We start from the raw sequence: 16,832 nt of genomic DNA on the forward strand, positions 1-16,832 counted from the left end.
GCAAATAGCATTTTACTCCCTTGTGGAGACAGGGAACTTGACGGGAATTGCCTGCACCACCACAGCAGCAGCAGCAGCAGCAGCAGCAACAGCAGCTGTGGGCTCCCTTCCCTGCCCCTTAACAGGGGGATCACCTAAACTCCGTGGCAGCTGCTGGAGCTGAGGGCTCCCTTCCCCTCCGCGTCAAGGGAGAGGGGAAGGGAGCCCTCAGCTCCAGCTGCCGCTACTGTGGTGAGTCAGGCAACCCCTATGCTTGCAAATAGTTGAATTTGCGAATGTTGAGACTCTACTGTAGTAATGCTATAGGTAAAGCTACGAACATAAATGGAGGCTACTTGCTCTGACTGGTGATTCTTTGAGATACCCATTCTCCACATGTAGGAAACGTGCCCAAGTCCGGAAATTCTTCCAAACAGTGTCTGTTGAATTGCACACACACAGTATTGCGCTGCATGCCTCTGTACAAGGATATAGGAGGAACTGCAGGTTGACCACTCTCCAGTTCCCGCCTTGCAGCAATGCAGTTGGGTCTGAAGCATAGATAAAGGAGGGTGGGCAGTACAATGCAGAGAAGGAATCAGGCATGTCATAGAGACACCTGTTACAGTAAGTAACCTCCATTTCTTTTTCAAGTGTTGCTCCTTACATGTATTCCATATGTGAGTGACTCACAAGCAGTTTTCATTCTGGAGGAAGGTGTGAGGAAGTTGACAACAGCAATGCTTGCAACACTCTTGTTCCTGCAACTGCATCTGAAACTGCCACTTGAATCAGATGACAGTCTGCCATAAGTGTGTGGACAGAGCGCCAAGTTGCCATTTTGCAAATGTCCTGCCATGCAACATCTGACAGGAAGATCACTGAGGTTGTGATCCCATGAAACGGGGTGGAACACCACTGGGTGAGGAACAGCTTTGCCATTCTGTGTCATTCTAATATGATACATAGACCTACAAAACCTACGTAGAGAGTCTCTGTGCAGATATGGCTCATTCATATGACCTTCTGCTACAGTGACAAAAAGCCTTGGCTATTTCATAATGGTCAGGGCATATCTGACATTGAAGGAGTGCATCCTCTTGCCTTCAGGATAAGGGTAGGCTTCAGACAAAAGACAGATCAGTGGCTTGATTGATACAGAGTTCAGAACCAATTTTGGAAGGAATCTGACGTAACCGAAGGGGGACCTCCTCTTTGCGGAATACTGTGTAAAGCAGGACTGTTGTCAATGCTGCTAGCTCACTGACTCTTTGGGCTGAAGTGAAGGCTACTAAGAATGCCATTTTCATTGAGAGGTGTGTACTATGATGTCTCATCCAACATGGAATGGTTCAGGGGAGGGAATTTTTTTTGGGGGGGGGGCAGTGGCAGGAGCGCTTCTTACTTTCATGGGGGATCCTGTGCAATGAGTCCTTGGCACTTTGTGACTGGCAGCTCCATTCCACAGCTCATGCTTGCAGGGACAATGGTAGTTGGCTGAGACTAATGTCCGGGAAGAGGAGTGGACCAGACTCCCAGGTTTGGATCAGAGTGGGACCCCATAGTCTCCCCCATCAGGTTGTTTGAGGGCAGATCGCAGCTTGAGAATTCAGTCAGCAATGTTGCTGGGAAGGAATGATGAAGATTTTACCTTGAATCAAGTCTAGTTTGTTATAAGTCTTAACTACTAGGAAGTATTTTATCCTCTCTGAAGCATTTCTGATAGTAATACCTTATATTTGTACTTAAAACCAATCCAATGTTGTGTTTTAACTGAACGTTTGGTGACTCCAATTACAATAGCAAACTGTTGTACACTGACTCTTTGCAGGGGACCTCTAATATCTGAAATGTCCAAAAGAGGGCTGGGTGGTTTAGAACACATTTTGGGGAAAATCTGGGACAGAGTGTGTGTGGGGTCATCTTGTAAGTGGTAATCAAGGCTGGTAGAAGCCATACTATTAATTGGATGCAGCAGTATATGGACCTACATGCTGTTTGAAGAGCCCAGGGCTGGGAGATGCAGCAGCAAAGCACTGTGAGACACCCACAGTGGTAGAATAGGTGGTGACAACCCCTCACTAGTCGTATTGCATTCTGATAGATGTCTCTCCACCTACTCTGGGATCAGGACAATTATTGTACACCATTAAGAATGAGGGCATCGTGGCTTTCTAATGGCATACAACACCTACAATTCTAGCCCTCTGTTTTTGAAAGAGACTGGATTCAAAGCCTTTTACTAGCCAAGAAATAAATATTACTTGGTCTATGTCACATATCTGTACAATTTTGAGGCGTAAATTCCATATTTGTGGAGAGAAGAGAAGAAAGGCAGAAAATACCGTTTTTGTAGCAATATGACTTTTAAAAATGGCTCTTTGTTGCAGCTCAAGGGTTTAGAAGGCTGGAAGCAATCCTAGTGCAGAGATGTTAGGGGGCACAGAGCATACAAAACAAAGGCATGATGAAAACAATTTATCATGTGCCTGAAATAACCATGTATTGTAAATATGTATGTGCTTAATTTTCCCCAGGTCTTTAATCCCCCATTTTAATTCTGATATTTTGCCCAAATGAAGGGAAGATTCCACCCTCTTTCTTAGTCTGCTAGGACAGGTGGCTTTGAAGAACCTACATCAGAAGAGTAAGCAAAAGAGATGTCTTATTATTACTGTTAGCCTCAGACAACATTGCTTTCCTTAAACATGTATTACAACTTGAATTTGGATTTGTATGTTTGATTTACTTAGTCTTGATTTATCATGTTCTCAGTAAATTTAAAATGTATTAGTTTATCTTATTTTATTATTGGAAGGTAAAACATCTTCTATTATTACCGTAAGGAATATGCCAACAGGAGCTCAATATTGCTGAAAGATTTGGGGAATGTGTAGCTTGGACATCATGAACATGTAAAGGTGTGCATATGTAATGCCTTGTAAACAAAACCTGATGGGTAGCAGGTGAAGCAATGATATTTTGTCTAGTGTAAACAACATGTTGTAAAGTCACAATTTATGCTATCACCCAGTGTAAGAACTGTGGAGTCTTACCAACGCTTGAAGTTGTTGTGGGGGTACAGGGCAGTCATCACTGCTGTGTAACATATGGCTCGCACAGGGCCCCCTCCATCTAAGCATTGTGAGGTTGAAGCAGGGGAGGGACAGTGATTGAACCAACTGGCTGGGAGGCTTTTGGCCATACAGCTGTAAGACTGATTTGACTCGTCCTGGTCTATAGTTATTTTGTGAGAATCCATGTTGGTGGATAGTGAGATGCTGTGGCCAGGCCGAGAGCTAAATGCCACTATGAGCTGAAATCACTAGTAGCTGAAGCAACAGAGCTGGAATCACAGGGCTTTGCGTACAGCCAAAACTGACAAAACTGGGCAAATAGCCGGCAGAGCGCAGTGGACAGGTGGCTGGCAGGAGCGGGCAGCTGGTAAGAGAAGAAGCAGATAGCTAGTAGGAAGGACCGGCAGGCAGCCAAGTAGGAGAAGCAGTGGGTGGCCAGTAGGGTGGCTGGCAGGAGCAAGTGGAACGCCGGACCAGCACAAACGTGGCATTGCCTCATGTTCAGTGACGGAATTCATCAGGGTGATGTGTCAGGGCCTGCACAGACTGGACGCAGTTGTAAGTGGGGCATTTGAAGTGGGGTATGGAGAAAGTTTGGATGGGTGGATTGGATCTTTACAGCATTGGACTGGTGAGCCTGAGGGGCAAAGGACACTGCTCAATCCATTTGAGCTGGGACAGTTTCTTGAGGGTTGGTTATGAACTCAGGGTGTGGTATTTTCCCAAGCTTATGTCATATGACTTTTCTGCCTCTTTCATTAAAAGTTGCTTTACTTTACTCAGACTCTGTGCTTGTGAATGGGGAAACATTGCTTCTTTGAGGCGCTGAGGGGTGCGTGAATTTCCCAGACTACTCGGTGGGGGCTCCAGCTGCTTCTATGTGAGATGGATTAAAAGGAGCTCCAAGATGTTGAACCCTGCCCTGGTTGATGCCGACTCCTTTCAGCAGAAGGGTTACATTACTAATGGCACAAGTGGTGATACATATTTCTTAGTTCCATTCCACAATTTCTCCACCATTTGTGATTATTACCGGCTTCTTGTATTTCACTGGACAATCTGCTTTGTTTTTCGCTCTGTGCCTGGTACAAAACTGGCTATAATTAGAAGGTTTTAAATAAACCCTCTTTTATAAGGGTCAAATATTGGGATTTTTCACAAAGTTATTTTAGTTTTTCTTAAAAAATAATGAATAATAGAAATGTAGAAAGACTTCATAACTGATTTCTTCAAATAAACAAAATAACTTTTTAAAAATCAAAGTGACCATCATAATTTTTGTTTCTATATGCTGGTGATAAATAACATGCACTTGCAGATATACAAGTCAACCAAGGTAAAATTCCAGATCTAATGAAGTCAATGAAAGTTTTGCTTTTGACTTCCATAGGGTCAGGGCTTCAGCCCAAATTCTCTGAATCCACATTTGGGAATTGTTGGTACAGCTAATTATGAATCATGGAAAAAACAGCATTGCTTATGCAGTGCTCATGCCAATCTGTAAGCCATAATAGGAAAAATATCCTTCCTTAAAAGCCATTTTCAATGCTTTAAACTCCTTTCTGTCTTTGTGTGCAAGGAAAAGTTACATAAACTTGCAAAACTATAGCACCATTTTTCTGATTCAATGAGTACTGAATTCAAAACCTGTTTTTCTTGAGTACTGACACGTTACCAATTCTGCATAGAAACATATTTTGCATGTTACTGTTACAGACATTTAATTATCACAAATTTACCTGAACAGATTTCTACAGAAACAGGATCTTCAATTAACCCTTAACAGCCCAAATCGATCAATCACACATTTTAAATGTTAAAACAGAGAAGAAATATTTATTCAAGCTCCGTAACTTGGGAACTCAAATAGACTTCCTGGAGAAAGTATTTTAAATTATGAATTTTAAAACTGGGCACGCCATACTTCCATTTTAACTGAAGAGAGACTTGAGAGATTTTCTTTTTTTTCTTTCTTTTTTTGTTTTTTTAATGTCATAGGCTGTAAAGGGTTAGTTACGGTGCTGATGAGATGAATAGGAAGGCAGGGCTGAGTAGGTGGGTGGGACCTACTCCTGTTCCGTTATCTTTGTTGTAAAATTGGTGTGCGTGATCTAACAGCACAGGCAGAAACAATTTCCCAGAAAGCAAGAACATTCAGCCATCAGCAGGCAGTTAGTTACAGGGCTGAGAAAGGATGGAAATGGTTCATTAAACTCATTACCTCACAGGATGAAGACTGAGTGCGATAACTTGGCACAATCTTGAACGTGATGCTCCCCCGCATTTCCCGCTGGAGAAAGAAAATTATTTCTTTAAAAAACAAAATGTGACCGACAAAACATGAGAAACCACTCTCATATCAGTAAGAAAAGCAGCACAGCTCTTCTGAAAATGAATCTTCAGAAATAAACTGGAAAGGTTTTACAAAATGTGGTTTCACTTAGAAATAAAAACATTCAGACTGTCTCAACATAAAACCAGACATACACCATTAGTGATTGCACGATAGAAATCTACAGATTACAGCTGTATTTTTATATGGCAACTGAGTACATATCAGTGAGTTTTTTATTTCCATTGCCCTCAGCTATTTTTCTTGTTATTTACATTGTGCCTTTTTGTAAAAGGAATTAGATTTTCTTCTCATTCAATTTACATGTTTGTACAGGAGAGGTTACTTATCTTTCAATAATTTGTGATGTTCGAGGCACTCTGGGTGCTCCATCACAGAAGGCATGCATGCCTATGAGTACCTGTCTGGAGATTTGATTTACCAGTTTCCACAGGGCTACATCTCTGCATTACATGGCCTCATGCTTCCGTATGAAGGCATATAGGGAGAAGCAGACAGATCGCAGCTCCAGTTCCTTCGCAATTAGAACTAGATACTCCACAGAAGAGGGTAAAGAGGCTGCAAGGCAGAACACCTATAAGAACAAAAAAATCTACAAGAGTTCAAGTTACTGAAAGATAAATGAATTCTCTGAGTATAGGTCCCTATGGGTGCTCCACTCCAGCAGACTCTCAAGCAACAACTCAGCATAGGGTGGGTGCCAAGGAGGAGGATCCAAGATGGTGTGGAAGATGGCATCAAAGGTTGTGTCCCTTTTGGACAAAGGTAGACTAGCATAATGTCGAAGAAGAGGTGAACTGAAGCCCATTTTGATAATCTCTAAAATGAAATCAATTGCCCTTTCATTCTTTCAGAAAAGAATGAAGAGAGTCTAGGGTAATCATGAACGGTTAAGGCAGAAGGCTAGTGCCCTCTGAATGTCTAAGGTGTGAAGGTTAAGGAGTGAGGTTTGGGGAAGAATACCTGCAAAGAGATATCCTGATCGATACGGAAGTCTGAGTAAGCTTTAGGGACAGAAATTGTGACCCTGGTGTGACCCTGCTACAGTACGAAATAGTGCAAGGCAGGTACCAAAAGTGCTCTGAATTCTTCCACCTTTATAACCAAGGTGTGACTACCATGAGGGGGCTCTTAAAGGAACAAACAGACCCAGAGGTTTGACTGGAGAGGTCTTTAAAACCCTGAGGATCAAGTAAGGTCCCGTGGAGGTGTGGCATTCCAGATATGTGGGAACAGATTAGCTAAACCCTCGAAGAATATAGCTGCGCTTCACTGACTTTGAAGACATTTGTAAAAATCTATGGTGGCCATGGAAACTCCCCCCCACCAAAAAGGAAAAAAAAGGGGACATGGTATCAATTATGCTTGAGATAATGATTAAGTGCAAAAAAAATTCTATGGAAATGGCACATTAAAATGTGAAAACGAGTGTCTTGAAGGTCAGGGACAGTGAACTAAATCCACTGATTCAAAGAAGGATTCTGGTAACCAGAGTCACGAACCAAAAGTGTTGAGTGAATACAGATTCTTGGGTTTCTGCAGTCAAGGATCAACCTCTAGGGCCATTTCTTTTGGGAACCAGAAAATATCTGGACTAAGATCCTCTTCTCACAAATTTTGCATGGACTGGCTCTATCATTTTCTACTGAATAGGGACTGGACTTCCTGTTTTAGGAGCTCTTCATGAAAGGGATCCCTGAGGAGAGGGGACAAAAGGTAGAGTACTCCATAGCAACTAACTCTAAGATCAATTTGTCTGTGGTGATAAGTTCCCAGTTGTATAGAAATGGTGACAGGTGGTTCCCAAAGGGACAGTAGATCCTCCTCCTGATGTTCCTTCTGTGCCAGAGAAACACATAGTATTGGTGACTGCAGATGTGGCGGTGCTGTGCTTGTTGAGGCCTGTGGAACTTCCAGCCATCTTCTGTTGTGGGCAGAAACCCTATATAATTGGTCCACATTAGTAGTCCAGGGTTTCCAGTAGGTCCACTAGAGTCATAGATATGGAAGAATTGTGTGTTTGGAGAGACTGGGGTACCCTCTAGACTGTGGTGTGTCCTTTTCCAGGTACACCACCTGAGTTTTCAGAGAGTATGCTAAATAGCTCTGCAACAAAATTTGAGAGTTGGAGGTATCTTCCCAGAATCCAAAGGCTCTGGGCATTGGTGCTAGTGGACAGATATTACATGACCCGCTGAGCTCTGAGGAGAGGCATCTAGTTGGCACAGTAATACTTATCAGTGGGAAATTTCTCTTGGCACCTGAAAGGGGGAGATGCCAGTTCCTCTTAAACAGAGAAATCTTTTTGTGATAAAAACTTTGAGGGTGCCAGAAGGCTATAGAAATGGGAGGTGGATCAGGTGTGTTATTGGGGTCTTCACTGGAGTTGGAAAATAAGGTGCCACTGAGGATGGAGCTGCTGTGGTTGTCAAAATGTTGTCTTTATGCTTTGAGTTCAAACTATCTGGCTGGAGAAGATGGTGCCTTGGGTTTCCACAAGTTTTTAGGCTTCTAAAAGTCCTAATACCTAAATGGTGTTGGAATAATTGGCTCTCTACAGTGTTTACTAGTTGGCTTACCTTTCTGAGTTAATCTGGTGTATATGGTACACAGCCTGACACTGGTGCCCATAGGATCCTTGGAGATACCCATCCTGGAACATAGCATCTCGGGTTCCATGCCAAGAGGTAATTTACCTCTTTATCTGGAGCCTGTTAGGACACAGTGGCTATGTCTATACTAGAGGATTTTGTTGACAAAACTTGTGGAGAGCTCTGTTCCCAAGGCACTTTGCCAACAGTAAATTGACAGCATGAGGAAGTTTTGTTCAGTGTCTTACCCTGCTCCCTGTGAGGCATAACACATCTGTAAACAGAAAGCTGGTCTGGATGTTCTGAGGGGCCTTCTGTGTGACGCAGGTGCTCTAGGGGACACCGTCTCCACAGCAATCAGCACTCTATTGTTCCTGCTGCTGGCCCCTCTTAAAGCAGCAGGAAGCCTGGGAAACCCTATGGCAGGAAGTTGAGAGCGTGGAAGCAGCAGAGGCACCATCTGCGGTCCCCCATGCCCTCACAGGCACTCCTTGTGCTAGAGTTGTCACAGATTGCAGACAGCTAGGCACCCCAAGCCCCCCTAGGGATCTCAAGAGACCATCCAGAGGGGTCCCAGGAGCCACCCAGGGCACCAGCTGGCAGGCCTTCTCCTGGACAGGGCTCGAGGTACAGGCCCTCCTAGACCTGTGGGGTGAGGATGAGAGACTCCTCAACCCCAAGGCCAAGCACCACAATACCCCTGCCTATGCCCGGATGGACATTGCCCTTGCGGAACAGGGTCACCCCGCCCAGAACTGCTCCAACCCATGGGTGAAGGTTAAAGAACTTTGCCAGGGGTACACCCAGGCCTGGGATGCAGCCTGATGATCCGGGGCAGGACCTGCCACTAATATAAGGAACTGGATGACATCCTGATGACGAGAAACATTACCACCCATGTACCCTGTCAACATGGTGCTGGAAGAAGCTCCCCCCAGCCAGAGTCCCCGGAAGAAGAGGAGCAGCATTTTGAGTCCCAACACCTGTCGGAGGCAGAGGCAGACACAGCATCAGAGGCAAGCAACAGCACACTGGTCATCATGTTGGAGTTGGTCCCTGCCAGCCAGGCCACCTCCAGGGCATTCTTGGAGGTGGGCAAGGGTCCATCCAGTAACTACCCTGTGCATCACACACCCCAGGGCATGGGAGATGGGCGCAGATAGGGCATGCTGTGAGCACTGCCCAGCCAGCTGGGTAGGACCTTGTGCTGCAGTACCAGCACGTGGAACCACACACAAGGTAGTGTGTACCACTCAGACCCAGCAGGCAGCCTACAGACACAGGCGCCAGCCTCAGGAGAGGTTGGATGAGTCCCAAGCCCCATGGCAGTGGGGCCTGCCAGCATTTGTCATGGCTGAAAAGGGATTAGCGCCACAAGAGTGGCGGCCTGACCCCAGACACACTGAAGAGTGCAGCTCCCAGTACGCGGGCATGCCTGCAGGTAAGCAGCAGCAACCGCTCCTATGGACAGCGCTGTAAGATGCAGGGATGTGTGGGGGCCCTGGGGAGAGCCAGCTCTCCTGCCATCCATGCAGGGACTCTTGTGTGGCTGGATGCCCCCTTAGGATGAAAGGCCATTCCTGTGGATGGAGGTGCTGTCTTCAGCCTGGTCCTGGAGGCACCACAGAGCCCCAGTGCAGCAGGGCCCATTGTGCAGGCCACATATGGCTTTGCTCCTGAGACATTCCTGTCCCTTGGTCCGCGTGCATGTGTGTGTAATGGTTTCTGCACACAGTGGGTGGCAAGGCCTCAGGGGCTGCATTGTGTGTCTCTCTCCTCCTTGTCTTCCTTATAGCTGGATCTGTACAGTCTGAGGGCTGGGAGAGCTCCAGCTCCTCACCAAGCCAAGTCAGCCCTAACCCAGACGAGAGCAAGCCAGCCCCACACTACCACCAAGGCAAGCCAGCTCCACCCAAGCACTAGGGTGGGCCTGCAGCTGGAGGGGTTGTTGCCAGGTGCAGGAGGACCTCTAGAGGGAGTATAACACGACTCTGAAAGATGACAGAGCTCCTGGAGCAGCAGGTGTGGGACAGCTGGAAGTGGCAGTTGTGGGCCTGGGAGCAACTCATGTCCTGCTTTCACACCACCACCCCTGTCTGGCACACGTCTCCTTGTTCCGCTAAAACAGTTAGTTGTTCACCATGCCTGACCCCCTTTTTTCAGCAGAGGTCAGGGAGGGATGAGGGGGAAAGGGAGGGGCTGTGGTAGGGACAGGGTAGGGCTGTGGGACTGAAGTCCCTCAACTGGCAGGGGGGCCCTGGGGATAGTTATTGGGGGCAGTGAGAGAAGCTCTCCCTCAGGGCCTTCTGGATCCGCACCCTATCCTGATGGGCCTGATAAATTGGAGCTGTGCCCAGATGCTCATACCCAAGGTCGGCATCCATCCCTTATCCCAGGAGGAAGGTCTCCCTGATGCCCCTCTACTACGTTCTGCAGGGCACAACATGTGGCCACAGCTTGGGGGACGTTGTGCTCCCTGACATCCAGGCAGGTGAGCAGGCACTGGAAACATGCCTTGAGGTGGGCTTTAAAGAGTTCCTGGCATGGGTGCAGCTGACTGGTGTAAGTCCTCATGAGCTCAAAGCATAAAGACAACATTTTGACAACCACAGCAGCTCCATCCTCAGTGGCACCTTATTTTCCAACTCCAGTGAAGACCCCAATAACACACCTGATCCACCTCCCATTTCTATAGCCTTCTGGCATTAGGGCGTGGGCTACATCCCCCACAATGCAGAGTGGCACGTGCATGTTCCTGACCGTGACCTTACAATAGGGAACGAATGCGCCCACCTCCATCCTCTGGCACAGGCTGGAATTGCAGAACAGCTGTGGGTCATGTGCCTGGCCCAACCACCTGCAGTAAATGTCTAAGAAGCGTCCACAGTGGTTGACAGGACCTGTAGCACCAGGGAGAAGTAACCCTCTCTGTTGAGATATTTGGCCACGCTGTGGTCCGGGACACAGATTGGGATGCGGGTCTCGTCGATAGCCAGGAAGCAGTTCAGGAACCCCAGGGCAGCAAATCCAGCCACGACTGTGTCCACATTTGACAGATGACCCTCCGCAGCAGGATGGCGTTGACTGCCATCATGACCTGCAAAGGGAGGGGACTGCACACACACAAGAGACTGAGGGAGGGAGTCCCTGGGCCCGGGGGTGGAGGTCCCATACCCCCACCTGAAGTCTCTGGGATGCCCCACTCTGAGGCCGACCTCCTGGCAGCAGGTCCCACTCCTTGCATCCCCGACCCTGCTCCCTGAGGATTCCCCTTTGGGACACCTCCCCGCCTGTGCGGAGACTGCAGCCTGACAGTGCCTTACCTCCATGAGGAGGGACCCCAGGGTGGATTTCTGCACACCAAACTGGTTTCCCATGGAGCAGTAGCTGTTGGGGGTGGCGAGCTTCCACAGGGCCATGGTGACTTGCTTCTCTACAGGGATGGCGGGCTGCAGCCGGTGTCCTTTCTCTGTAGCGTGGGAGTGAGCCAGGCACAGAGCTCCAGGAACATGGCCTTCAACATGCAGAAGTTCTGGAGCCACTGCTGGCCATCCCACTGCCCCATGACCTGCCAGTCCCACCACTCAGAACTGGTGCGGTGTCTCCAGATCCGCCTGTGAACCTGGTGGGGGGGGGGGTGCTGGTGGGACCATGCAGCAGCAACGGCAAGTTCCTCAAAGCTGGTGTCTGGCTCACCCTCCCAGAGGAAGAAGAGGATGGCCGGGAGGAGGTGCAGCAGGTGCTGAAGCACTCTGGGTAGGGCCAGTGCAAGCCTGAGGCTGCTCTGGCACCATGGATATCCGGAAAGCACTGTGTCTCTCAGCAAGCATTGACAGAGCGGATTGAAAGAGTGATGTGCTTTGCTGTCTGGCCACAATCGGTGGACAGAAGTTTTGTTGGGAGATGTTTTCCAACAAAAACTTCTGTTAACGAATCCCTGTAATCTAGACATAGCCAGGAGCTTTTTCTCCTTCAAGTCCTTTGTCTTTCAAGCAACCCCAGTAGGGCTGAAGTAATGGGAAGGGGGAAGAGAAGAGGGGAAATGCTTGGGAGCATTCCATAAGGAGAAACTTCACATTTCTCTCTTTAGAATCCTGCACAAACTTTGCCTTACAATGAGATATGAGTGTCTGAGCCACTGAAGACTGCTAGAAAGTCTGGTGCTCTGGGGGAAATAACTACTGCAGGCCTGGAAGGTAATGAATCCTGGGGCTTTTGTCATACTTCTAGAGTAAGGCTGGTTGAAAAGTCAAAGCATTGGTTCTGAACTGGAAAGAAGGTGGTGGCTCAAAGCCCTCTAAAATATAATCATCTGCTGCAAAGAAGGGGAAAATATGTAAAATATTAATGAAACACAAGATAAAATAAAGAAAGAAAAAAAGTAAAAGAACTGGTAATATCTGCTAAGAAGCAGTGGTCATGCAGTTGCTTTGGCTTAAATCACAGCCGGCTGGGAAACCGTAGTAGCAGCAGATTCATTCCTTTCTACATGCCTTTGCTCTAAAGAACAAAGTTGTATAATGTTCAGGCATGAACTCTTGGACACTTTTAATTTGTATCTCCTGTTGACAGTGCACGTGGATGCATGCATCCTAAGGTGAAGACCCACACGGACATGTGTTTCCAAATGTAGGAATATTCATAGTTAGTACAACAAATGCCTTTCATTCTGTTAAAGGCAAAAATAAGAAATACATCTTCAACAGGAACAAGGTAAATGACATTCTGAAAACTACAGAGGGCATAATGAAAAATCTGTCAATCCCTGTTCTTTACCTTGCTCAGCATTGCAAGGGTCATGTGATTAAACTTTAAATTTAAATAAATGGTCAGGTCATTTAGAACAAATAAAAATATTTTGTACTAATTAGAGTCAAGCCTGTGAAGATTACTGTTGAAAAAGATCCTGGAATCAAATATTGTGGCAGATTTTAAAAAGTTTTGGTAATTTTATGACCATTACTTACCTCTGTAGCTATGAGGGCCTGAGATAACAAAAAAAGATAACACAATTTTATACTTGAGGCTAAGGCTACACTAGGATTTCTATTTTGGGATACCTTTGGATCCCAAAATAGAAACTGTCTGGCTAAATACCACGCTCGAAATAGCAGTGGTTCATTCCCAGTAACCCTTGTTGTACAAGAGTTAGTGGGAAGCTTGAAATAGTCCCTTATTTTGAAACCCGGTGCAGTCCAGCTTGCCCTGGGTTTGAAATAAGATAGCTCTCAATAACTTAAATAATTTGTGCACCACACATTGCACAAGTTATTGAGAGCTAAGGACCTAGTCAGAGTATGCTGCTTACAACAGAGGGTTTGATATGATCATAATATAAATAATAAAATCACAAAAAGAAAGAATGTCATTGTGCTTGGCACCATTTAGAAGACGACATGACTCCCGCTTCGGAAGAATTTATAATCTTAGCTGACGGGTGACGTAGGTATGGTAGGTGCTAAGAGATATGGAGACAATCTAAAAGAATTTTAAAATGTCTTTTTCTTTGTGTTATACCAGACTGTCTCTAGTAAACAGCATGCATCCATGCTTATCAGCTGCTGGCCCCATGGCTTATTTATTCAAACACTTGGTGTTTACTAGATGGGATCATAAAAGTGGGTGTTGATAGAGGACTTCAAGGAGCAGATGATAGTGGTCCGATGGATTAGTTTGCAGGTGTGTTCCATGCACACACAGAGCATAAATTAACTGGTGATTAATTAATTTAAAATTAATTTTTTCCAGCTGGGGAAAGTAGGGTGGGTAAAGGGATTCTGTAAGACACTAAGGCAGTGTCTACACTAGCCCCAAACTTCGAAATGGCCATGTAAATGGCCATTTCGAAGTTTACTGATGAAGCACTGAAATACATATTCAGTGCCTCATTAGCATGTGGGAAGCCGCGGCACTTCGAAATTGACGTGGCTCATCCTGACGGGGCTCCTTTTCGAAAGGACCCCGGCTACTTCGAAGTTCCCTTAGTCCCATCTGCTCATAGGAATAAGGGGACTTCGAAGTAGGCGGGGTCCTTTCAAAAAGGAGCCCTGTCGGGATGAGCCACGCAGCGGCAAGCCGCGTCAATTTCGAAGTTCCGTGGCCAACTGCATGCTAATGAGGCACTGAATATGTATTTCAGCGCTTCATTAGTAAACTTTGAAATGGCCATTTACATGGCCATTTCGAAGTTTGGGGCTAGTGTAGACATAGCCTAAGAAATGAGTGAAAATAGAGAATACTATGATTTAAAAAGCTTTTGTTAAAAGAAAAAAGGATCAATTTTCTTGCTTCTTTGAAAAATATTAAACAACTAATATCAACAAGCTTTTAGGTACTTACAAGCATTTTTTGTAGCTGTTCCACTGTTTGGTTTGCTACACTAATTCCATTTATTTCTCGGATTTCATCTCCTACATGAAGAGTACCTGCAGAATTAACAAATAGTTAATATGTACATTTATAATATAACCATGAGACAATACCCAAACTCAAACAGAGATTGGCAGTACAAAGACCTTAAAATGTTAAAATAAGGACTTAATGCCTAACTGAAACCCACAAAGCAGTGGGATTCAAAGTGAACAATTTAGAAACCAAGATTTTTAAATTGTTATTAAACATGCATTTTTTCTTTACAAAGCATTTTTTACTTTTTCAAAGTCTCGTTGAAATCAATGGTGTGAGCGTGCTACCTGTGCAAATGCAGTTTTTGATGATAAGAAAAGTGGGCATATTGTGAAAGATTATACAGTAAAACACTATGGCAATCTGTTTTTCAAAACAAAGCCATTCTAGAAGCAGACGTTGGCAATAAATCACCTAAGCTATGAATGGTGTTTGTGCTGATCGTGAAATCTAAAATGATCATGATGTTTGAGGGAAAAAATATATTCAAGCTAATGGTCTGAGTTTTAAATTTCAGCTTGATTTGAAGTAGCAGAAATACTGAATTCCAAAACCACATGCTTTATAACAGAAAGAGAGCCTGACTTAACTAGAGCTGTCAGGATTCATCACAGTTAGTAGTTTACGGTATGTGCATGCAGTAGATCTCTATTTAAATTTTAAATCAAAAACCGCTCACAGCTGGGCTGTGTCTACACTAGCATTCCTCTTTCGAAAGAGGCATGCAAATGAGACAGATTTCCATATCTGACACCTTATTTGCATGTTCTTCTTTCAAAAGATGAAAAGCAGTGTAGATGCTGCTCTTTCCAAAGTAAACCCCATCTTCGAAAGAGGCAAAGATGGGATTTAGAGCCACACCTACACTGCTTTTCTACTTTCAAAAGACAAATATGCAAATGAGGCGACCAATATGTAAATTTGCCTCATTTGCATTTTCAATTTCCCTCATTTGCATGCATCTTTTGAAAGAGGAATGCTAGTGTACACGTTGCCTTGGTGTACTGATGACCTAATCTTCTAACAAAAAGTCATACAAGTTCAGCACTGGCAAACTTTCTCAGCCCTTCACACTTTCTATGAAAATACATTTGGTCTGTGTCTACACTAGCACCCCCCTTTCAAAAAGGGGATGCTAATGAGACGCTTCATAACAAAATAGGAATAAGGGGATTTCGAAGTGTGCCAGGTCCTTTCGAAAAGTCACGGCCACCATTATGTAAATGAGGCACTGCATATTCATTGCAGCGCCTCATTAGCATCCCCCTTTCAAAAGGGGGGTGCTAGTGTAGACACAGCCTTGATTGCAAAATAATTAGAGCTCTGTATGATGCTGGAACTAAGCTCTGAGTGGAGATGCCTTCATTGTTATGGCACAATCATGTAAAAATATCTGCTGGTATATATTTTCAGCAACAGTGTAAAATCACTGTTGGTAAACATCCAAACAAATTTTGATTGAATGAAAAATTGAAATAAATACAAAAAAATCAAGAATATGCTCTGCAGACTAGTTATTTAAATAATACTGTTAAATACAATCTCTTCTTTCGAATATTTGACATTTATTTTACTCTGTGGCAGAAGCTAGTACTGACAACCCATAATTAGACGGTAGCAGCTGGTGTGGGGGGGGGAGGTGGGCAGCTGAGAGGGGATTTTAAAAATTCTGTCCTTTTGTCTTGGTGGAGAAATGGGTTGGCTAATAGCAAAAAGACAGGGGTCAGACTGGGTCACTGGAGAGAGAGAGAGGTTTGAGGCTTTTATCTTTTTGAGATAGTCTCCTAGTTTTTCTGCTGGGAGATGTTCCCGGCATCTCCATGTGGTACTTTCTTTTCAGCCTAATGGCTCCCATAACCATAGTATATATCTGCTTAGCATTCTGTATTTATTCAGACTTTGGGCTGTAAGCTCTGTGAAGAATGGGCTCAAACATTTTGTGCTTTTGTTTTACCAGCTGTATTTTGTATTTTCCCGTACCTATGGCAATGTAGAAATATTTCTATGATAATAAACGGAGTTCCATAGGTTGCCAATCTCCTTCCTCTAGCTTCACCTAACTTAAACGAATCCACCATCAGCCAGTAAGCACTCTGTGTGCAAAAGTCTGAGACAGCCCTCACCCTGCTGGATGGAGCAGGGAAGTTTTTTCTGAGGAGGCAAATTGTACAGCTGGAGGGAAGTTCTGCAGCTGGCAAATCTGGAGGCAATCCAGTACACTACCATAGCCTCTGCTCACCATGTAATCATATTCACGCTCTTATAAATCGTTTGTTAGTCGTCCTAGGGCATGGGTGTTTACAGATTCACGCTTTAACTATCTCTGGGAGCTCCAAATTAAGTTATATTCTTACAGATACGAATAGGCAACCTGGAAGGCCATGTCTTTTATGAGAAGTCCATGTCCTGGGTCAGCAGTAGCCTGCT

General features: G+C 45.1%; 1 protein-coding gene across 4 annotated transcripts in view; it reads right to left on the reverse strand.

Annotated features, from left to right (window-relative positions):
• The window catches only part of CASK (calcium/calmodulin dependent serine protein kinase), a 384,458-nt gene that overhangs the window by 33,925 nt on the left and 333,701 nt on the right, over window positions 1-16,832 (reverse strand). For all 4 annotated transcript variants that reach the window (XM_074995109.1, XM_074995125.1, XM_074995118.1 and 1 more), the window contains exons 16-17: window positions 14,340-14,425; window positions 5,278-5,346 (exon numbers count right to left, since the gene is read on the reverse strand). In XM_074995109.1, coding sequence (XP_074851210.1) covers window positions 5,278-5,346; window positions 14,340-14,425 — 155 coding nt within the window. The remainder of the gene's footprint in view (window positions 1-5,277; window positions 5,347-14,339; window positions 14,426-16,832) is intronic.

This window comes from Carettochelys insculpta, chromosome 1 (assembly GCF_033958435.1).
Source record: "Carettochelys insculpta isolate YL-2023 chromosome 1, ASM3395843v1, whole genome shotgun sequence".
Lineage (NCBI taxonomy): Eukaryota > Metazoa > Chordata > Testudines > Carettochelyidae > Carettochelys > Carettochelys insculpta.